Here is a 24,470-nt window from a genome sequence, read left to right on the forward strand (position 1 = left end):
TCATCTGTCTGCGGAGGCTTCAGGCTTTATGATCTGGTAGGTGATCAGGTACTCGGGGTAGGCCTGTGGGCGGCAGAGAGGCGTTCACTGACACTCTGTAACAGACACTCAACCTTCCCCAGTTACACCGAACTAAAAACTGATTCTTTCATTTACATTTTTTTCTACAATCACTTTGAGCTGGTGTATATGAAACGTGCTATTCATAAAAGGTTTCATGACGATTTCATACTCACAGAAACTCTGCAGCTGTTCATCACCAACTCCATTTATATTCACAGAAAGCTTTGAAACCTTTTCATGCACACGAGGCTGATGAAAACAGATTTCTCTTGAAACAACACCGAGTTAACCCCCCAAACTAGCTCTGAGCTCAGTTCGTTCTCACTCAGTTTGTTGTGAGGAGCTGCTGGTCGGCCTGGAACTGAATTTAAACTCAAAACAATGAGAGATGTTTCAACGCGAGCCCGCAGGCACCTCTCTGCTTGTTTGCGTTTGCAGGAAGACGACAGTAAATGTGACACTCTGACACTTTAACGTCCCCACTTCCTTCTCGTCCTCTCAGGCTGCTGCTTTCAGCACTAAAGCAGACCTCTGCATGTAATGCGACACACTTGTAACGTGGCTGATTGCTCAAGTGGACATGTATTCATGCCACTTTGTGAAGTGCCACTTCTGAGAAGATATTGGTTTTGGCACAAGACATTAGAAAATGTCCAACTGTCTGAGCACGAGCCGCTCTCTTCACTTATTCAACGATTATCTGTCATCTGGCTGTTTGTGTAGGAGACGCGTCCGCCTTTCAGAGGAAAGCTGAAGCCAACATGGCCGTGCTGCAGATTTAAGCAAAGCTCCACAGAGTTCGGTATTTAGCACGCTCGAGTTTGTGTGTTAAACCTTTAATAAAATTCATGATTATTTCTTCAAAACTCTTAATTAACCCAAAATATTTGATGTTTCTAAGACTCCAAACCACAGACTTTATCCAAAAATAAAGTTCTAAGGATGACGAGGTGTTTCTGACCTGCTCTCCTCTGTAGATGACGTACTCGGCCAGAGCGAGGCCGTTAACGCTCGGCCTGCCGGTGACGGAGTGGTGACCCGGCGGCGAATGAGCCATCTTCATGGCGCTGAACTGCAGGAAGGATTTACCCAGAGTCACCCTGCAGAACAACAGGTGCCTGCGAGGAACAAAGAAGCGTGAGAGTGGTGCTCCACTGCAGTCTGAGCACAGGTGTGTTTGGGGGTGGAGGTCAGGTGGTGTACCTGTGGCAGACATAGCAGGAGCGGTCTTTGTGGAGCGGACAGCCCGTCCCTCCTCCGATGCCGTAGACGTACTGGTTACTCTTTGACGAGTTCTCTGCAAAGTAAATCCCGGCGCCGAACATCCCCCCGATGTACGCGTGGCGTTCATCGAAGCCTTTATGGATGATGGCGTTGACAAACGGCGAGCCTGAGAGGGAATCGATGCAGTACGATCAACGCCCACGTTAACATTACTGTTTCATGTCATGATTCGTATGATTCACGCTTCTGTCCCAACAAGTCTCTACTTCACTATCTACCTGTGAGAGGTGACCGACAAAGCTCTGAGCACATCTGCACAGATCCCAGGACAGCTGCCATTTTTATATCTGTCCCTGAACGTCTCATGTCCTCTAAAGCCTCAAGAGGGCAAACAGCCGCAGACCTGACGGCTGAGTTTTCAGTCCTGTCATACTTCTTTATAATCTGCTTCACAGCCATGTTGGCGCATGTGTGGTTGGAGATGAGTCCATGTGGTCACATGAAGCAGGCAGGCATGCAGACGTGCACGGACCGTCACTCAGAACGCGGCAGACTCGTGAAAATGAACTCCAGGCCTCGCACTGCGAAATCACCCCGATCACAGACAACTCTATGACTTTGACCTGAATTTGTGTTTGTTGGATCGTCGCCGGCGATGAGAGCTGGGTGTCCGTCTACAGTCCACCGTTCACAGGCAAACATCAGAGCAGAAGACATAGCAGATGCCATCTCATGCTGGCTTTGAGCCACACCAACACATTCTTCACTTGTGACACTTCCTGAAAATCAAAATCGTGTTGAAGCATCAGTGTTTCGACACACCCGAGGAGGTTTAGAGGAGAAGGGGAAACAGCCGCACTTCCACCGAGGGATCTAAGAATGGTAGCTGTGCTGAAAACCAGCGATGTACGTGGCCAAGTTTAAATCATGCAAGTCTTCCCCCACTGCTCTACACTGGTACACCTGATATTATAGAGGTTAGATCTGTTGACTGTTCTCCATCACAACACTTTTGCTGCTTGTTCCTATATCATGATCTTTGGTGTTCTGACCGTGAAACAGCATGCGCTCATTGGAGTGGTTGTGGTTTTCCTCAGACACTTCCTTCCTGCGGTGGCTGTACCTCTCCCACAGCTTCTTGTTGCAGACCTTCTGGATCTGAAACACAATCAGCTGAGAGTCAACACAGTGACCTCCTCTAACCTCTGACCCCACCACCATCATGCCCAACAGATGTTCATGTGAGAATAACAACGTCCCGTGGAGCTGGGTCACAACGTCCTGCATCTTAGCACCAAGTCTGTGATGGCGACCGTGTGTAAGACCTGCATTCTCATCTAAACCAAACAAAACAGAACTCATACGATGAAAATGATCTCCTGTCATGTGCTACACGTGAGAGAGGGCGGCTTCAGATTCTTCATCTATGAAAGCAAATCAGCCCGCAGCTCAGAAAATGACCCAGCAGCAGCAAAGACGCAGCCCTCCAAGTCTTCGCAGCGAGTTACCTTGACCAGGTTGTATCTGTTGAAGACTCCTCCAGCGTGGCCGCCGTCTCGGTGCTCTCTGATGGTGCTCTGCATCTGACCAACACAAACAAAACCACATTAGGACCGCGGCCTGGTAGGCTGTTAGGCCTTTAATCTCAGCAAACGTCCTCTCTGTGTTCACTGCCACCTGCTTTAGCTTCTCCACACTTTCACTGTATGTGTACTTTATTCTGTGCACACGACACGTTTGTGTGTCCTGAAGTAAGCATCGCTCACAGCTGGCTCTTTCACAGCGATGAATTAAATCAAGAGTTTCAGAGTTAACCTGCAGGTCTCATCATCAGGTATGAGTCAGTACCTCCTCCTCCACCGACTGGAACTCCTTGTCGTCGGCCGAGAGGTCGATTAAGATCGTCCCACTGTTGGCTGTGTTCAGCGTCAGATACGGATTCAGACCTGTCACAAACACACAAATCAGGAGTTTCTCAGATACGATGGAGAAAAACTTAAAGCAAGCCAACCCCGACCCAAACAGTCGAAGTCATCGTGGTTACCTGCCTCGGTCCACCTGCTGGTATAACATGTGTTTTCTCTTCATTCATTAAAGCTCATGAAATGATTGGAATGTGTTTCAGTCATTAAGTGGAGGAGACCTAACCCCTGGCTCTCGTGAACCTCATCAGTAAGAGGAGGGGGTCCTGTCAATCAAAACAAGGGGCCTTAAAGGGGGAGGAGCTAAGAAATCATGCTCAGATCAGAGAAATAAAGATTATTTAGTGTTGGGAATCATACAAAGCTGCTCTGATAGAGTCCAATGATACAAATCTAGAGTGCACAATGAGCAGAATAACTCCAGTTTAAATGTGTGTGCGTGTGTCCTCACTCTGCGGCCCACTGATGAGCCTCTCCACTCCTTTGATGATCTTGTGTCTGTGTCCGTAGGCGTTGATGCCGATCTCCTTCAGCTCGCGATGACCCATCTCCACCAGAACGTCTAGAGTGATCCACACACACACACACACACACACACACACACACACACACACACACACACGTTTACTGTGTGTGTCACTCAGTGACACTCAGTGACACAACCTATTTCTTGGGTCCAAAGAAAAACGAACCAGAAGCTTAAAACTGAGTCAGAAACCATCTGCAGGCCTTTGCTTGATTCTTTTATTTGCACTGAAACTAAACGACTCTGAAACAGATCGTTTATGAAGCGCGACAGCTGTCACCCAAACTAACCAAGCAAAGGTCATTACAGCTTCTCACAGCTGCTGCAGAGCGGTTTTACTTTTCATTCATTTAGGAGGTTTATCAGCATTCATGTGAAACATTATGCGCAACTGCCAGGTGCTGCTAATCAGAGGCTTTTGATAAACTGATGATCAACACGTGAATATAAAAGTTTAGGCAGACCCTAACATGCTAACTGAGACCTGTAAAGGTCAGAGTTCATTGGCTGTTTGGGAGGGGTTAGGGGCTGTTTTTTTTTGTTGTTTTTTTTACAATTTTAGCCAAATTAAAGGTGTTAACAGCAGATGAATCATGTGTTAGCACTTCCTGTTGATATCACTGGATATCTGTGATCTTCAAGTCTCTCCACAGTAACAGCAGGAATAATTGTTGTTCATCAGTCCTTTCAATGGATGGAAAGTTTCCTCATATTTAAATAAAGAAATTCTTCAATGAAAGTCGGTGCAGCTAATGCTCTTGTACCTGCCGTCACTGTTTCCTTACACACGGGAAACCTGCCAGTAGTTTGCCGGTGTCGAAGTTCTCACCTGCTCCCTGTCGAAGATCTCCAGAAGATGCTCCAACCCCAGGTTCTCCAAGAACTGACAGATGCTGAGCTCAGTCCCTGAACAACAAACACAATCAGTTCAGAAACCAAAACAAGACGGCGTTCATCCAGAGGCTCTCGGCACGCGATCCACAGGAATACAACTGACCGCAGTGGGAAAAGGAAAAAAGCAATTAAGTAGAACATCGCTCGGCCTGTTACCAAACTGGACGGTTCACACCGTCTGTGACAGAAACCCAACTATCCCTGCAGCTAACACTCGGGCAGGATACGTCCTGGTTGTCACAGCTTGATCGGATTGGTGGCGTCTTCTTTGGTGATGCGTTTGGCTCGCCGTAGTTCAAACCTCACGGAAGATATTTAACTGATACTACAGTGATCCTGGGATTGATGTAGAACTGAGCATTTTTGCCCTTAGCACCTTAGTTTTCTGAAACCATATGTCATGCTCCCTGTAGTGGCTGAAAAGTTAGCCTCACCCTAAACTCTGACTCTAACAGGACCAAAACTTCCAAAATGAAGATCATGTTTTATTCAGTCATAATAAAATAATAAAGTAGTAAAAAGAAAGCAAGAGGAAGCTTTTTATCTCCTGGACTTCAGGAGTCGCCCCCTGCTGGCCAGTTTAAGGCTCTTCAGCTCGGGCCTCACTTGTCAGACCTTCAGCGCAGGTTAGCTGTTGATTTCACATCACGTTTTTTTTTAATCACCGACCTTCATCTTTTTTCTCTATGCCCGGGGATCCCTCCGCAGCCAACAGCAGGGCCGACATCTCAGGAAATGGTGAGGACGATGATGGCGGCGGTGAAGACGAGAGGCTTGCAGCAGCGGCTGTGTTACTGGTCGCTGCTGCAGATGTGGAGGAGGAAGAGATGGAAGGGGAAGAAGACAGGAGGAGAGAAGGTGTGGGGCAGGCGGATGACGAGGAAGGGTTGGAGGAGAGGAGTGGTGGGATGGCGGTGACAGGTGGAGCACCGGAGGCAGACATCGCTACGCTGATGACCTGAGGTTTGTAACAGCCAGGGAGAGCGGAGGGAGGCATCGCCGCTGTTAGCAAGGCCCGGACATCATCAGCCTGCAGGAGGAAGAGGAGGAGGAGCTTATCAATGTGTTTTATCACCACAAGCTGTTTTATGGTGGACTGTCCCTTTAACTCAGTGTGAGACTGACTGTGACCAGGTCCAGAGGCGACTGTCCTTCCTGGTTCCGCAGGGTCGGGTCAGCGCCGTGAGCCAATAGGAGAGCACAAAGCTGCGTGCGTCCCTTCTGAGCGGCCTCGTGCAGTGGCGTGAACGCCCACTTATCAGTGCCGTTAACACAGGCGTCATACTTGATAAGGAGAGCCGCCACATCCACGTGCTAGAAGAGATGGCACAATGTTCACACTCAGCAGGCTTTTATTGTGAAAGGAAATAAAAACTGATTTATGTCCTCTGATAATCGTGTTTGTGAGATGTGAAGACACACACGCGCACACACACACACACACACGCTAACTGTGTCATTTCCCTCCTCCTCACTGAAGTGTGTTTGTTCACACTCCGTCTCCAGGGGCCCGTTCTTCGTACGTCGCTTACTACATCCAAGATCAAATGACACATCCAAGACCAAATCATCGCGCTAACGTTGAGCTTGCTAATCCGGTTCTCCGAACACACCTGCTGTTGACGATTAGTACAGCTGGATGAAGTAATGTGAGATCACTGGGTGTGGTAAAAGGGGCTACGCATCGATAGTAGAAACATTGATCGGCAACCCTCTGATTGGTCGGCGAAAATGTCGAAGGAGCGCTCTCGGTATTTTCCGGCAGCAGAGCAAGAACTCTTGATTGAGGGATTTCAGGAGTTTCAGAGTTTAATCAGAACGCAAGGGAACACTGCAAAGGCTGCAAAAGCAAGGAGCGAGGGCTGGCAGGAAGTTGCTGACAAATCAAACTCGTAAGTAAGTTAATAATAACAATAATAATGGAGTGGATTGATATAGTGCTTTTCAAGGCACCCAAAGCGCTTTACAATGCCACTATTCATTCACTCTCACATTCACACACTGGTGGAGGCAGCTACGGTTGTAGCCACAGCTGCCCTGGGGCAGACTGACAGAAGCCAGGCTGCCATATCGCGCCATCGGCCCCTCTGGCCAACACCAGTAGGCAGTAGGGTAGATTTATTATATTACACCATATTATCCAATATTATATTACATTATATTATGTTATATTATATCCCCTTTCACATTAGAGCCACAACAGGACCCACTAGAACATGGGAACAAGTAAAAGTGAAATATAAGAATATTCCACAGAATGGTAATATTTATCACTTATATTGCTTTTAGTCTCTTGGAAAGAGACCCTGAAATACTCTGTTTGTTTGTTCATAACAGCAACCAAGAAAAGGGCAGAGCAAAAAAAGACAGGTGGTGGTCCTGCACCCCCTCGTCAACAAGTTGGTTAAGTAAATAATACCCTCACGGGAATATCGATATCTCTCAATGAGCACACTGTCGCGCTGAGCTAAAGGATCCTGTCTGTCCCGCAATATACGCTGAATTCTGAGGACTCTCCTTATCAATCTTGCACCTTCCGCAATGGGTGGCTCGCGTAAACGGACAGGACATGGCTGCGACAGGTTTCCCAAATCCACCTTCACTTTTATAGCCGTGGTCTCCCATCTTGTTGACGCAACAACATTGTCATCCCCTATGTAGCCGGTGTATCAGAAAAACTCAGGAGAGTTTTCTCCAAGCATGACATCCCGGTGCATTTCAGACCCACCAACACGCTCAGACAAAAACTGGTTCACCCGAAAGACAAAACGCCAAAACACAGACTTAACAATGTGGTGTATGCTGTACAGTGCAGTGAGGAATGCCCAGACCTCTACATTGGAGAGACCAAACAGCCACTTCACAAGCGCATGGCACAACATAGAAGAGCCACCTCCACAGGACAAGACTCAGCAGTCCATCTGCATCTTAAGGATAAAGGACACTCTTTGAGGATGCCAATGTTCACATTTTGGACAGAGAGGACAGATGGTTTGAAAGAGGAGTGAAAGAAGCATCTATGTCCACTGTGAGCGACCATCTTTGAACAGAGGCGGGGTTTACGACACCAACTCTCTGCCATCTATAATCCAGTTTTGAGATCCTTCCCAGACGCCTTAACACCCACTCACATCCTGGGCCATCTGACCTCAGGAATTCGCATGATAAGGTGGGGCCAGGTTTCACAATGAACCAACCCGAAACTCTGGCTGATTGGGACCCACACCCAGTTTCACACCTTGGCTCAGGCGATTAGAGGATCATCAGGGGGTCCTTTTGTCCCTCTGTGGGGGGAAACTCCCACTAGGTTATATCTGGGACTCTCCACCATTTGACCTTAGAACTGAAGAAGCTTCTCGGATGAGAGGTGAAACGTCTTCAAGTAACTTAAAGAAGTCCAGACGCTTTTCTTTGCAAGCTCCTTTGACTACGATGACCTGGATGACTGAGAACCTTCACAGACGTCTCCCATCTTGATTACACGAAGTAATTTACAATTACTACTCTGAAATATGAATTACATCTGTAATAATCACATACATGTAATAGAATGATTAATAGTACATTTCCCTTTTTTAGGAAATGACCTGTATGTATCTGTGTGACATCAATAAAAGGATCAAGTGCTGCATTATCTTTAGTTACATTGATGTTATTTATTTATGGTGAAACAGTGGTGGAATATCGCTGTTGCTTTCGTATAAATGAAGCGGACATACCTGCGTGGCCGCGATCTAATCCTGTTTACATAAAGTAAACCTGCTCCCGAGCAGGTTTACGCTTACGGCTCTGTTGCTATGACAGCAAGTCCCGGATGAGCTTCGGGGAACCGAACGATCCAAGATCACGCGAAATCGTCAACAATCTAATCCAGCTAACTTACTTAGTGAGGTACGAAGAACGGGCCCCAGCTCACCAGTCTGTGTGTTTTGGTGCACTTAAACCAAAAGGGGGCGCCACAGGGGAAAAAACAAAAGCTCAGTTAAAGCCTTTATTACTGCCACACACAATAGAGCACAATAAGGCCACATTAGACACAATGGCACCACCATGTGGTCAGTTAAAAAACTACAATGGTGTAGTTTATCAGCCTGTTTCAGGCTGTCCTGTGATTTCAACTAAAGAAACCTTTCAGCAATCACACTGAAACATCTCTCAGACGCACACTTTTTGTTTGCTTTGTCAGGCGTGTGTCTGTCTTCGCGATTCTGATGTTGTGGAGAGAAATCTGTTTACACCGGCACTTTCTGGGTACTTTCTCTCTTTTTTTCCTCCTCGGGGAGATAATTACATGTTAGCATAAAGACTGTGTTTAAGGTTAGAGTCCTAAGCTGGATTAGGTGTGTGTGTGTCTGTACCTGTCTGTCTATCTTTGTGAGGACCAATCTTTTTCTTGTATCTAGACATTTGTGGAAAGTGAGGACTTTTGTTCCTCATCACAGGGCAAAGCTTCAGCTGGTTTCGAGTTCATAACAACAACAATAATAATAATAATAATAATAATAATAAATAATAATAAAAAAATGGATTTATATAGCGCTTTTCAAGGCACCCAAAGCGCTTTACAATGCCACTATTCATTCACTCTCACATTCACACACTGGTGGAGGCAGACAGACTGACAGAAGCGAGGCTGCCATATCGCGCCATCGGCCCCTCTGGCCGAGTTCAGACGTGGTTTTAGGTTCAGAGCTAACGATGTGTGTGAATGTTATCCCCGACTCACCCCGTACGAGGCAGCGTTGTGCAGAGGGATCAGTCCACCTTTGTCCTGAGAGTTGACCTCAGCTTCGTGCTGCAAAAGGTACTCTGCCACCTCCAAGTTATTATAGCCCGCTATACACACAAAGAAAAACATGCGTATACATATGTATGACAGCATGTTGGAGAAATTAATAATGCAAGAGAATAATTTAACATTTAATAGAATATTTTAACTTTAGCAGGATGTAAAATATAAATTAAATGTGGAATCAAATATGTGAAACTAGATATCACAAAAACAAGTCCTCTTTGCCATCGAGCATTCAGGCGTCACTTTGTCATGACTGTAAACTGTTTTTTATATTTATATATATATAAAAAAAAAACACCCAGCACGCCCCTGCGGGCGGTTTATCCTTCAAGCTCGGGTCCTCTACCAGAGGCCTGGGAGCTTGAGGGTCCTGCGCAGTATCTTAGCTGTTCCTAGGACTGCGCTCTTCTGGACAGAGATCTCCGATGTTGTTCCTGGGATCTGCTGGAGCCACTCGCCTAGCTTGGGAGTCACCGCACCTAGTGCTCCGATTACCACGGGGACCACCGTTACCTTCACCCTCCACATCCTCTCGAGCTCTTCTCTGAGCCCTTGGTATTTCTCCAGCTTCTCGTGTTCCTTCTTCCTGATATTGCTGTCATTCGGAACCGCTACATCGATCACTACGGCCGTCTTCTTCTGTTTGTCTACCACCACTATGTCCGGTTGGTTAGCCACCACCATTTTGTCCGTCTGTATCTGGAAGTCCCACAGGATCTTAGCTCGGTCATTCTCCACCACCCTTGGGGGCATCTCCCATTTTGACCTCGGGACTTCCAGGTTATACTCCGCACAGATGTTCCTGTACACTATGCCGGCCACTTGGTTATGGCGTTCCATGTATGCCTTGCCTGCTAGCATCTTGCACCCTGCTGTTATGTGCTGGATTGTCTCTGGGGCATCTTTACACAGCCTGCACCTGGGGTCTTGCCTGGTGTGATAGACCCCAGCCTCTATGGATCTTGTGCTCAGAGCTTGTTCTTGTGCTGCCATGATTAGTGCCTCTGTGCTGTCTTTCAGTCCAGCTTTGTCCAGCCACTGGTAGGATTTCTGGATATCAGCCACCTCCTCTATCTGCCGGTGGTACATACCGTGCAGGGGCCTGTCCTTCCATGATGGTTCCTCGTCTCCCTCCTCTTTCTTGGGTTTCTGCTGCCTGAGGTATTCACTGAGCACTCGGTCAGTTGGGGCCATCTTCCCAATGTATTCTTGGATGTTCGTTGTCTCATCCTGGACTGTGGTGCTGACACTCACCAGTCCCCGGCCCCCTTCCTTCCGCTTAGCGTACAGCCTCAGGGTGCTGGACTTGGGGTGAAACCCTCCATGCATGGTAAGGAGCTTTCTTGTCTTTATGTCAGTGGCTTCTATCTCCTCCTTTGGCCAGCCTATTACCCCAGCAGGGTACCTGATCACGGGCAGGGCGTACGTGTTGATGGCCCGGATCTTGTTCTTACCATTCAGCTGACTCCTCAGGACTTGCCTGACCCTCTGCAGGTACTTGGTGGTTGCAGCTTTTCTAGCGGCCTCTTCATGGTTCCCATTTGCCTGCGGGATCCCCAAGTACTTGTAACTGTCCTCTATGTCTGCAATGTTGCCTTCTGGTAGTTCAATCCCCTCAGTTCTGACTACCTTCCCTCTCTTTGTTACCATCCGACTACACTTCTCCAGTCCGAACGACATTCCAATGTCATTGCTGTATAGCCTGGTAGTGTGGATCAGTGAATCGATGTCTCGTTCACTCTTGGCATACAGCTTGATGTCATCCATGTACAGGAGGTGGCTGACAACTGCTCCGTTCTGTAGTCGGTATCCGTAGCCAGTCTTGTTAATGATCTCACTGAGGGGGTTCAGGCCTATGCAGAACAGCAGTGGGGACAGAGCATCTCCTTGGTAGATCCCGCACTTGATGGTGACTTGTGCTATGGGCTTGGAGTTGGCCTCTAGTGTTGTACGCCACATCCCCATTGAGTTCCTGATGAAGGCTCTTAGGGTCCCATTGATCTTGTACAATTCTAGGCATTCCAGTATCCAGCTGTGGGGCATTGAGTCATAGGCCTTCTTGTAATCAATCCAGGCAGTGCACAGGTTGGTCAGTCTGGTCTTGCAGTCTCGGCTGATTGTTCTGTCTACCAGTAGCTGGTGTTTTGCGCCTCTGGTATTCTTGCCAATTCCTTTCTGTGTCCCGCTCATGTATTGACCCATGTGCCTGTTCATCTTAGCCGATATGATGCCTGACAGGAGCTTCCATGTAGTACTGAGGCAGGTTATTGGTCGGTAGTTGGAGGGGACCGGTCCCTTCTTGGGGTCCTTGGGGATCAGGACCGTCCGGCCTTCAGTTAGCCATTCCGGGTGTCTCTCGTTAACTAGCAGCTGGTTCATTTGTGCTGCCAGACGCTCGTGGAGTGCAGTCAGCTTCTTCAGCCAGTAGGCGTGAACCATGTCGGGCCCTGGTGCTGTCCAACTCTTCATACTGGAGACCCTTTCTTGGATATCTGCCACTGTGATGGTTACTGGACCCTGTTCAGGGAGGTCGCTGTGGTCAGCCCTCAGATCCTCTAGCCACTGAGCATTGCCGTTATGGGTTGCATCCTTCTCCCATATGCTCTTCCAGTATTGCTCCGTCTCCAGCCTTGGTGGTGCTGTTCTCTTATTGTTCCCTTGCCACTGAGAGTACACCTTTGCTGGTTCTGTGGAGAACAGCTGGTTTATTCTCCTGCCTTCTATCTCTCTGGTGTACCTCCTCAAGCGGCTGGCCAAGGCTGTGAGTCTTTGCTTGGCAGTTTCCAAGGCCTCAGGTATGGACAGCTTGCTGTATTTCTTAGGCACCTTATTTGTCGCACCTTTCTGCAACTCCGTTAGTTGGCTAACCTCCCTCCGTGCTACTTTGATCTTGCCCTCTAGTCTCCTTCTCCATGGAGGGTACTGCCCCTTGTCGCTGTTCAACTTGTAGCCAAGCATCTCACTGATCACTGTTGCCGTATTGTAGATCAGCTTGTTAGTGTCGGTAATCGTGGTTGTAGGTATTGCCCGTAGTGCTGCATTAACATCATCTAGCAGACCTTCTGAGGGAACTTCACGTAATCTTGGTAACCGGCTACGCGGGATCCAGGTTTCAAGCTTGGCCATGATCCTATTTTTCAGGTCAGTTCCTCTCGCACTCAACGATCCTTCTCCTATCGCACTTGGGGCTATGTACCCAATCTCGGGTCGGGGTGATGATATCTCCCCCCTGACCTGGCGTCCTGACTCCTCCTTTGTGTTGTACCTCGTCAATCTCTAGCTGTGAGAGCAGTCCCTTCTTTCGAATGTTGGAACACTGAGCTACTAGTTGTTTCGCCGTCATTGTGGATGTTGGGTATCGAAGAATCCATAGGTCCCTCATCCTATTCATGTAGCCCCTTCCGCTGGGGTTACTTGCATAGTAGCATTCCAACAACGCCCTGTTTTCGTCTCTTGCCCACCGATGCCTTCTTGTTCCAGTAGCCCACTTTTCGTCAGGGTGCCCTGGTTCCTCAACACCTGACGCGGACCTTGTTGATCCGGGCGACGTCCGAGCCGGCATGCCTTCATATTTATCTGTCTCGCTCATGTCTGCGGTAGGCTTGCTTAGCATAGGGGGTCTAGCCTTTGGACCCTTACTGGATACAGACGCCCCAGGCAGGAATCGAACTTGCGATCCTCTGTTCCAAAGGCGTGTAGTCTAACCACTACGCTATCCAGCTGATATATATATATATATAGATATATATATATATATATATATAAAAAAACAGGATCTTAAAGTGAAACCACTTAAACCTGCATTCTTTGGCCAGCAGGGGGCGTCTCTACTGCATGCAAACTTCTAATATGTATGTGCAGCTGATAAGCTGCAAAAATGTTTTGGATCCTTTAATTTGTTACTAACGTGTTACAAATGTAACAAAACTATCCACATAAACAGCTCCACACCAGGGGGCACTGCACAGTGGAGGTAACACGGACTGTCCTTTAAGACTACACCTGCATGAATAATGTAGGCGCTGGTGTTTCAGGTGTGTGTATTTATGTACCGGCCAAGTGCAGCGGCGTGGAGTGCCTCCCGTGTTGGTCTCGACAGTTGACGTTGTCTCGAGTACAGAGTTTCTTCATTCGAGCCAGGCAGCCTTTCTTGGCGGCGTCCAGCAGGGCGGCGTCACCCCGCAGGAGGTCCTGGATGTCCTTGTCGGCATCCTTCACCAGATCCAGAGGGGTGTTACCGTCCCGGTTTTTCCGGGTTGGGTCGGCGCCATGCTGGAGCCAGGAAATAACCAGAAACTAGCAGTTTGACTCTGATGTTCAGTGAGCTGTGTGGTGCTGCTGCTTCTATCCTTAAAGTGTTTATTCGTTTAAAACACGTGCGTGTGTCTGTGTGTACCTGCAGCAGGAGTTTGCAGATATCGTATTTGCCTTTGGCGGCAGCTTCGTGCAGCGGTGTGAACTTCCAGAGGTCAGCCACGTTGACCACGGCGCCATGAAGAACGAGCAGCTCTGCGACTTCATAATGACCGTAGGAACAGGCGTTATGGAGAGGAACCAAACCGCTGCAGCAGAGACAGAACCAACGCACATTTTTCCACCACACAGAGATGAAGTCTGACACATTTCTTCTGCTCGAGTCTGAAGACACGCAGTCCTCCTCCTCACCCTTTATCCTTGGCGTGGACGTCGGCTCCGTGCTGCAGCAGGAACTGGACAACTGCCAGACGGTTGTAGCCGGCAGCAAAATGCAGCGGCGTGGACTGCCGACCCTCCACGTCCCTGCAGTTCACGTTCTGTGCTGTGCAGAGCCTCTGCAGATGCCGATGAATATGGTGTGCAGAGACAAAGAAAGCAGAGAAAAAGGGAAAGAGTTAATTTGTTCAGTAACTTTAAGTTCAACAATGAAGCAACATCTGGACCAACAGAACCTGCAGTTCCTCTAATGTCCAGCAGGGGCTCCAGCAGTGAGTCGTGCAGGTGTAGCTCCTAGCTTTTGCTAGTGAACTGGAGGCACTGAACATTTTGATTGCGTGAATGTGTTCCTGGCTTTAGAAATCAGACTGGTCCTCTAACATGGCTAACCTTGACGACGTCCACATCTCCAGATTTGGATGCTTCTAGCAGCTGTCGGTTGACTTCAGAGTTCCCGATCAGAAATCCTTCTGCAGAGACAAACAAATGAAACACAGATGAGCAACAAAGGTTTAAAACTAGTGACGTGAAAGTGGCAAAACAAGTGAGCAGGCAGCTCATTTTCTCATGACTTGGTTTTAGAACAAGAGACGTCGCCCTCTGCTGGTAATTAGAATGACAGCAGGTTTAAGGCACTTAAGCCACACCCACCTTTCATTTCAGTTTATGGATTTTAAAAATAGGACGCAGCAAAGGTGCACCATGTGTCTAATAAGCATTGATCATTCTTCTACTGATTTTGTCGTCTTGATAAATCAGTTGATCACAGCCGGTTTCTCCCAAATTTACGAGTTCTTAAATTAAGTTAAAGGTTAAATAAATGGAAAAACATGACTCTATTCCAAACATTCACGTGTTTGGTGTAGCAGTGTTTCTAATACCTGCTTTCCTTCTTCGAGTTAAAAAACTGACTATTAAAAGCAGGCTTGATGATTTCCGTCACCTTGCAGTATCTCCTGCACGCTCTCGTTGCCCAGCTGTGACGGTGACAATCCCTGCAGCGACGTGAGCAGCGGGTCGCAGCCGGCGGTCAGCAGCAGCCTGCAGGTCTGCAGGTGGCCGCAGCGAGCGGCTCGATGCAGCGCCGTTTGGCCAAGATGATCCACCGCGTTCACCTGGACGGAAACGACAGGCGGGATTCGTCTCAGGTGTTTCTGATGCTGCAGCGACACTTTCTAATGAACGTGCTTGGGATTAACCACACATTTCAGCTGCCGTTCGCTCACCTTCGCTTCATGTTTCACCAGAACCTCAATGACATCGTTGTGGGCTTTCTCTGACGCCACGTGGAGCGGGGTCTGCAGGCTGAGGGAAACAGTGACATCACAAAAAGATCACGAACTGTGTGACATCACAAACATCACTGAAACAGGAAGTAAAACGCTCTGACACCTCGGGACCCACTCTTTAGTCTTCTCGTTGACGTTGGCGCCCTTCCTCAGCAGAACTTCACATACTTGCTTCCTCTTTGGGTACGGAGAGGCAGACGCACAATGCTGAGAGCGCACACACACACACACGCTTGTTTTTAACACTGAAAATTGTCAATCCATTAAAATCTGCGTGAGTAACTCGGGGCGACTGCACAGGACTGAACACGGCGCCTCACCAGCGCCGTCTCCTGAGTGTGCGGGTGTTTGAAGCTGATGGTCTCCACGCTCAGATGCTTTTTCACTTGAACCATGTCGGCGTCCCTCGCCGCCTGCAGCAGGCTGTGACCTCTGAACTCATCTGAGAAAACAGAAAATCCTCAATGTGCACGCTAATCTGCTAATGACTGTTTGACTTATTTTCTTACAAACAGGACGTACAGGCGAGCTGCTCCTTCAGCTGTGCGGTTGGAGCGAGGTCGATGGAGCTTTTATTGTGACAGTTCAGGAAGGTGGGGTCGGCGCCGTAACTCAGCAGCAGAGAGCACACCTGTGCAAACATACGAGGGCCACCTGAGTAAGAACTGGGGAGGAGGGACTATTTCTACAGCAGAAAGTAGTTCCGGTGCCCATGATGCTGTGCTCTGTGTGACTGTTCAGAGTTACTGTGTCAAACATAAGGCCTGAGGGCCAGAATCAACCCGGCAAAGACTCCAATCTGGCCTACTGGACATTTTTGGAAAAGTTAAAAGACGACACAGATTATGGACTTTAACTTGATTTTCACAGCTTGTCCTGCTGATAAAGACAGAGCCATAGTATAAAGTAAACGCAGAGTTATAAAGTAATAGACAACTAAATCTGCAGTAGAAATATGTTTCTATTTTGTGTTGACTTTTACACATTTATTTTTTTAGATTAAGTCCAAAGAGTGGAGCTGACAGATCTCCGCAGCAGCACTTCTTTTTCTTACATTGAGATTTCTCAGGGATTAAATGTGCAGTTAAACTTTTTCACCAGCACTTAAGATCAAAGCAGTCTGTGTGTGGCCCGCAATAATCTGCTTCATATTTATTGGTTATTTGGATGAAGCAGCTGTTTTAAGGAGAAAGAGCGTACACGGTGTCATTTCAGAAGCCTAACTGGCATCACAGTGAGGTTTTGTCGGGAACAACAGGGAGAAAACATGTTTAATGAAGGCGCAAATATCCGACACACTGCAGCGCCATCTAGTGACCAAATAAAAAAACCGCAACCTCGAGGATGCTTTGAGTGTAAGAGCTGCATTAAGGAAAAAACTTTGCATTTTAATTAAAATGCAAATCTTCAGTTTTTCCATCCTGAAAATTCTGTTGATGAACGCTGTCCTGCAGGTGTTGAGCTCCAGGGTGCGCTGTGATTGGCTGTAGTGAGTTTTGTGTTTGTTTTACCTCAACGCGGTTCTTGGAAGCAGCTTCATGCAGAGGCGTGAACTGCCACAGGTCCATGGCGTTCACGCAGGCGCCGTGCTGCACACGGAGACGGGACGGATTAGTATGGGTATGACCCCCACCCCCACCATGTGCACAGTGCCCGTTCTGCTCGAGCCTGATAAAGTGACAGATACCTTCACCAGCAGCTCGATGACCTCGTAGTGGCTGTACGAACAGGCGTTATGAAGAGGAACCAGGTCCCTGAAACAAACACAATAGCGAGCGGTCAAAACTGCTGCTGCGTTTAACACGTCACAGCCGAGGTGGAGCACTGCGTGTTAAAGAAAACCATCCACAGACTGCAGGCCTCTGTTGAGCCTTACAGTGAAAACTAAGGTCTCTAATCAGAAGTACCTGACTCCGTGGTATAATTCTGAAACACGTACCCTAAAGCAGATGACTCGTAATCTGGAGAGGAAATGGCGTGTCACAAATTTAGAGGATCATCATTTAGCCTGGAGAAATAGTTTGCTGCTTTATAAGAAAGCCCTCCACAAAGCCAGAACATCTTACTATTCATCACTGATTGAAGAAAATAAGAACAACCCCAGGTTTCTCTTCAGCACTGTAGCCAGGCTGACAAAAAGTCAGAGCTCTTTTGAGCCAACCATCCCTTTAACGTTAACTAGTAATGACTTCATGAACTTCTTCTATCTTAAATATGATCAACCTATCTCTAATAATCAGCTATGTACCACAGGCCTTCAAGCTGGCTGTAGTTAAACCTTTACTCAAAAAGCATCTCTAGACCCAGCAGTCTTAGCTAATTATAGGCCAATCTCCAACCTTCCTTTCATATCAAACATCCTTGAAAGAGTAGTTGTCAAACAGCTAACAGATCATCTGCAGAGGAATGGTTTATTTGAAGAGTTTCAGTCAGGTTTCAGAGCTCAGCACAGCACAGAAACAGCTTTAGTGAAGGTTACAAATGATCTTCTTATGGCCTCTGACAGTGGACTCATCTCTGTGCTTGTCCTGCTAGACCTCAGCGCAGCATTCGATACTGTCGACCATAATATCCTATTAGAGCGATTAGAACATGCTGTAGGTGTTACAGGTACTGTGCTGCAGTGGTTTGTATCATATCTATCTAATAGACTCCAGTTTGTGCATGTAAATGGAGAGTCCTCTTCCCACACTGAGGTTAATTATGGAGTTCCACAGGGTTCAGTGCTAGGACCAATTCTGTTTACATTATACATGCTTCCCTTAGGCAGCATCATTAGAAGACATAGCATACATTTACACTGCTATGCAGATGACACCCAGCTCTATCTGTCCATGAAGCCAGATAACACACACCAATGAGTTAAACTGCAGGAATGTCTTAAAGACATAAAGACCTGGATGGCCGCTAACTTTCTGCTTCTTAATTCAGATCAAACTGAGGTTATTGTACTCGGCTTAGAAATATGGTATCTAACCAGATTCTTACTCTGGATGGCATTACCTTGGCCTCCAGTAACGCGGTGAGGAACCTTGGAGTCATTTTTGACCAGGACATGTCCTTCAATGCACATATTAAACAAATATGTAAGACTGCTTTCTTCCATTTGTGCAACATCTCTAAAATTAGAAATATCCTGTCTCAGAGTGACTCTGAAAAACTAGTTCATGCATTTATTACTTCCAGGCTGGACGACTGTAATTCATTATTATCAGGATGTCCTAAAAACTCCCTGAAAAGCCTTCAGCTGATCCAAAATGCTGCAGCAAGAGTCCTGACAGGGACTAGAAAGAGAGCAGATTTCTCCTGTTTTGGCTTCCTGTTAAATCCAGAATTCGAAATCCTGCTCCTCACATACAAGGTCTTAAATAATCAGGCCCCATCTTATCGTAATGACCTTGTAGTACCATATCACCCTATTAGAGCACTTCGCTCTCGCTCTGCAGGCCTACTTGTTGTTCCTAGAGTATTTAAAAGTAGAATGGGAGGCAGAGCCTTCAGTTTTCAGGCCCCTCTTCTGTGGAACCAGCTTCCAGTTTGGATTCAGGAGACAGACACTATCTCTACTTTTAAGATTAGGCTTCAAACTTTCCTTTTTGCTAAAGCATATAGTTAGGGCTGGACCAGGTGACCCTGAATCCTCCCTTAGTTATGCTGCAATAGACGTAGGCTGCCGGGGATTCCCATGATGCATTGAGTTTTTCCTTTCCAGTCACCTTTCTCACTCACTATGTGTTAATAGACCTCTCTGCATTGAATCATATCTGTTATTAACCTCTGTCTCTCTTCCACAGCATGTCTTTATCCTGTCTTCTTTCTCTCACCCCAACCAATCACAGCAGATGGCCCCGCCCCTCCCTGAGCCTGGTTCTGCCGGAGGTTTCTTCCTGTTAAAAGGGAGTTTTTCCTTCCCACTGTTGCCAAAGTGCTGCTCATAGGGGGTCATATGATTGTTGGGTTTTTCTCTGTATCTATGAAGCGCCTTGAGGCAACTTTTGTTGTGATTTGGCGCTATATAAATAAAATTGAATTGAATTGAGACAAAGGAAAGGGCAAAGAAGCTCCACACAGGCACTTACCCCTTATCCTTGGCGTGTACGTCAGCGCCGTGCTGCAGTAACAGCTGCACCGTCTTCACACGGTTGTAACCAGCGGCGAGGTGTAGCGGCGTTGACTGAAACAACAACAACACCCAGTGGTGTGTTACAACACAGGGACACACCGACACAAGCCTCCACCCTGCTGTCAGAGTTATGACCGACAGGAAGAGTTTCTCTACATGAGTCTATTCATGTGAGCCACACTCACCAATGACCCACCACTAATCCATTGAACACAAGGAGCTGGAGCCACGATTTTTAGGTTCTGTCTCCATTTATTTTTTAGATATTTTACTGTTATTTTAACCATTTCATTCATTTCTGCATTATTTGTGCTGGTTAACAATATTTAAACCATGTATCTGTTATTTATATTTAACTCAATAACTTTCAGTTTACTTTAATCATTTATCAGGGGCGGAGCTAAATGGGGGGCACCTGTGGTTCTCATGTGCCCCAAAATGTGATTAAACTGATTAGGCATCACACACTTCTTAGAAAAAAGCGTTCAGCTCAGTCTGATATAAATTCAGACCCTCATCGTTACCTTTCGCCCATCACTGGCGTGACAGTTGACGTTGAGCGGCGTTAGCAGAGCCATCAGCTTCTGTTCGTTCCCGCTCCTGTGGAGACATCGGCATCACGTTCAACAAAGCTGGAGTTTAATGAATTATATTCAAGGCGTCAATTTCAGAAAAATCTGCTGATGTGTTTTCTCATGAATGTCAGAATCTACTGAAACGAGAGCAAGCGCTGACAGACTCTCACTTCCTATGTTTCTGAGAAATGAATCAAAAATCCAAAACTTCACATTTAAGCAGCTAGAAAAGAGAAATTTGGGGATTTTTAATTTTAAAAATGACACTTGTTCGGTTCAGCTGTAACATCTAAACATTTATGCTTCAACCAAACAAGGTGATACAGAATTACAGAGTACTGTACCTGGCACTTTCCAGAAGCTCATCTTTTCTGTATTCACCTGCAAACAAAAGAAAACAGAAAAAAACAAAAAACACAGGAAGAAGCTGATAAAATGTTTCTCTAAACTTGACCTCTGACCTCTTTTTCTTTCAGTCTTAATATGAACCACAACCAAAGTAAAGGCTAATGTGAAAAAAAAGTAAAACAAAGCTCAATGAAATTAACAATTTGCTAACATGCTAATATTTAGCAGCTATGTTTACCTTTTTCTGAGTGTATTTGCCATAAATACCAAACGAAACTATTCTGCTCATTGTCTTTGTTTCTGTGCCGAGTCTCGACTAGAGAAGCTTTGCCTGATTTATCTTATTTATCGTAAAGTGAGTTTGATGTCAGCTCATCGTAATCGTAGCAAAATCTGCAGAAACTGAGTAAACGGAGCAGTGTGAGGGTTTCTCCCTCAGGAATTACAGTCAGCGCATCACTGTGGGCTAAGTGATGGGCTGACGGAGAGGTTTCATTTGATCATCCAACACAGTGAGATAATATGTCAGACAAATAAGCAAACTTTAAACAAAGATTAAAAAGTGTCAAAAGCAAAAATCTATCAACACCACAAACAACATATTTAGGAATATGACAAAAACCAGGAAACAAAACCACATAACTGCATGAAACCATATAAAAACCATAAAAGACAGATTTACTGTTTCATGTGTGTTTGCAGAAGAGTGAGACGGACTAAAATCAGAGGAAAGGACATGATGTGCTGGAAGTGTGATTATTGATACACGTTCATGGTCACAGAATTTATCGAGACGGGGGCCTCGTCCAAACTTCGTCACAAACAGGTGAGCTCTAACACCTGCAAATGTCCCCGTGAGGTCCAGCTCACCTGTCAGGACTGCTTTGGCGGACGCATCAGCCAGATCCAGAGCGGTTCGACCGTCGGTGTTCCTGATGGTCGGCTCAGCATCGTGCTGCAACAACACTACACACACACACACACACACACTTTAATTAATTAATGCGTCCAGAGTTTAACAGGACGCGGTGACTCAGGTGCTCTTCAGTGAGGCAGGTGACTCAAATCTTACGTAGTGCAATAACCAACAAAAAGAGCTCCCCTATTTTATTTTAATAAATTAGAATTTTTTAAAGATTTTAGAAGGCTCTGATTGGGCAACGTGATCTACTGACACTGCAGGAACTGTGTGATGTGTGTCCTGCTGCTCTCTGAGTTCAGTGACAGCTTCCTGGTGACTTCATGGTCTCGGCCTCTAGTACAGTAAAGCTGGTGCAGGGTGCAGCTGCCTCATTATATTCAATATGTTTGGTTTCAAAAACTCAGAAGTCAAAGCTTATTTACTGTGGCTATGTCCATCTTTTATATACAGTATATGGCCACAAATAGTTTTCCAGGACAGGAGCAGCAGGAGCCAAACGCAGACACAGAAGACGACAGAAATGAACAAAATGCAAAACTTTATTAGGGATCAGGGAGCAAGCAGAAATACAAAAGTAAGAACAAAGAGCACGGAGAGCAAAATCAGGACAGCAAACAAACCAGGAGGGGAACAGGACACAGGTGAGAGCACCTGACAGCAGGAGGAGACAAAGAGGGCGGAGCAAACGATGACGATGATGCAAAGGAAGGTGAATCAAAGCAGGAAGTAACCAAAAACACCACGACAAGACGACTCACAGCAAACATAACATCAGACACGGGAACACAAGAGGAACTGACATGTACACAAGACAAGGAGGAAGACAAACACAGAAACAACACAAGTAACTCACAACACACGCGAACAAACCAAACTGCATCACAGGTTAGCTTCAGTTACCAGAGCGAGTCACATAAAAAGTATCAAAGCTGCTGATAATTCATTCATTACAACATATTTCCCGAATTATCTCTAACACAAAACATCATTTCAGCAACGTTTTGTTTGCCTGAAGTCAAATTTGGTTTGAATTCAAATGAAACCTTTTGTGTGTCAGTGTGTGTGCGTGCAGTAACTCTGTGTCCTGCAGGTGTTTGAACATCTGGGTGCTTTTGTACCTATGCACACATCGATCTTGCCCTTGATGGCTGCCTCGTGGAGCGGGGTGTAGTTCCAGTTGTCTCTGCCGTTGGCATCCGCCCCGTGGTGAAGCAGCAGACTCACAACCTACACACAAAAAAAAAAAAAAAAAACACACAAGGCTGCAGAGTTTCTGAAGTTTCAGGGGAAAAGTCTCCACTTTCCAGCTCTGGATACGGAACACGTGGATGTACCTTGGCGTGGCCGAAGGAGCAGGCGTTGTGGAGCGATATCAGACCGCCATCATCCCTGGCATGGACGTTGGCGCCGTTCTGGAGGAGGAAGTCCACCACGTCTTTACGGCCAAAGCCTGGAGACACAGAGAGCGACACGAATGAACGAGGCTCATTATTCCTCTACTGCCTGAGCCCTTGAACACCTCAGTGACTCCTCCTCCTCCTCCCTACAACCATAAATTATTCAGAGCGAGGCGGCAACGAGCTAACGGGGCTGTACAGGGAGGAGGCAGCTTCATCATCTCATCATCACAGGGGAGAAGAGACGCACGGAGAGTTTTGTGAGTGGACACATCACTGCAGTCAGTTTGACAAAGAAAAACACGACCGCTCCAAGTTTTAAATGAACGCTGATGAAACTCTGCAGAGCTAGGTCATGATAACCATCCACACAGATCCAGCTTCCCTCCACCCAAGTCTGGGGAAAATAACAACAGCATAAAACTTGCACTTCTTTTTATTGCAATACAAACTTCTTAAAGTACATTTCAGAAGAACAAAGAAAACAACATGAATATACAGAAATGATGAAGATCACAAAGAGACTGAGCTGCCTGGGTTTGTGCTCTCTGTGTGCTAACAGCTGTTTATATTGTTTTAAACCAATTAGACATACAATAACATTACATATGCTTTAAACCATTCATGCTACTTATGAATGTGAAGCCGTGTTAGCGTCTGGCAGAAACACGAGGACGTCATCAGTATACAATGAGATAATTATTATTAATATTATGTTTTTTTAAATTTTGAAATCTGGAAAAGACCATAACACTGTAAAAAGAAGATGGCAGACATGCTGTTATCTGACAGGTTAATCAAGCCTGAGCGTCTCACCTGCAGCGAAGTGCAGCGGCGTGGATTTCCGGCCCGCCGTGTCTCTGCTGTTCACGTTCTCGGCCGTCACCAGTTTCCGGACCCGCTCCAGGTCTCCGCTCCGACAGGCCTCGAACAGCTCCCTGCGGCCCTCACCGGTACCCGGCTCTGCCACCTCCACCACCACGGGCCCCGGAGACACGGCTCCGCCCCCGAGACCCGACACTCCTGAACATCTCCGGCCAGACGACATGGGCGGAGGAGAGCGGCCTCTTCCCAGTTTCAAGCTGCCAGTTCCTGAGAGTTTGGATTGCGAGCAGCAAACGGACGAACCCCAGAACCTCGCAGCCACCGAGGCCATGCAGCACGACGAGTCCTGGTACCTGAAAGGCCCCAAACCCAGGAAACCATGAAGAACTGCTTCAGCGTCTGTGCAGCAGATGGAGTTAGAATTAATAAACACAACCAAGAAGCTGAGAAATCTTTTTCTGTCACGACTTCACCGGTTTTACTTTAAAGTCACAGACGACAGATCCTGTAAAACCAAACTTCCTCTGGACTTGCATAGTTCAGTTGCACACTGACTCAGACTTTCTGCACAAACATTCGCCTGGAATCAGTCTGAACATCTGAATGTGCAAAAACACACTTTTCCAAACTATGACTGAAAAAAGGGAAAAGCTGGAAGATCATTTATGGCGCGTTTTCTCACATTAATATTAAATAGGCTTTTAGGAGCATCCACAATGCACTGATGTTTTTCACTACCCACTGATGATCACGTGGGGCGGAGAGTGCATTAAACATTTTTCATGTCAAACATTTTCTGAGAAGTCCTCACCTGCTCACTGACGCTACGACAGCAGGAGAACAATGACACGGGGGTCGCGTAATATCAGCCGCTG

The 24,470-nt window shown here is 46.8% G+C and overlaps 1 protein-coding gene across 1 annotated transcript; it reads right to left on the bottom strand.

Annotated features, from left to right (window-relative positions):
* On the bottom strand, positions 1-23,926 carry LOC309713048 (poly [ADP-ribose] polymerase tankyrase-2-like; the record flags this gene model as incomplete). The annotated part of the gene is made up of 29 exons (XM_082544387.1): positions 1-63; positions 1,025-1,181; positions 1,267-1,453; positions 2,340-2,445; positions 2,796-2,870; positions 3,136-3,233; positions 3,661-3,781; positions 4,565-4,641; positions 5,299-5,659; positions 5,755-5,943; positions 9,356-9,465; positions 13,477-13,696; positions 13,821-13,986; positions 14,090-14,235; positions 14,507-14,586; positions 15,060-15,231; positions 15,343-15,421; positions 15,521-15,612; positions 15,726-15,847; positions 15,928-16,036; positions 16,917-16,994; positions 17,093-17,159; positions 19,485-19,579; positions 20,053-20,128; positions 20,448-20,484; positions 21,322-21,417; positions 22,492-22,600; positions 22,708-22,823; positions 23,587-23,926. 29 exons carry the CDS (start codon positions 23,924-23,926, stop codon positions 1-3), a joined length of 3,744 nt encoding a protein of 1,247 aa, XP_082400513.1.
* Positions 23,927-24,470: the final 544 nt, after the last annotated feature.

The sequence above is a fragment of the Aulonocara stuartgranti genome (assembly GCF_965226115.1).
Source record: "Aulonocara stuartgranti genome assembly, chromosome: 8".
Lineage (NCBI taxonomy): Eukaryota > Metazoa > Chordata > Actinopteri > Cichliformes > Cichlidae > Aulonocara > Aulonocara stuartgranti.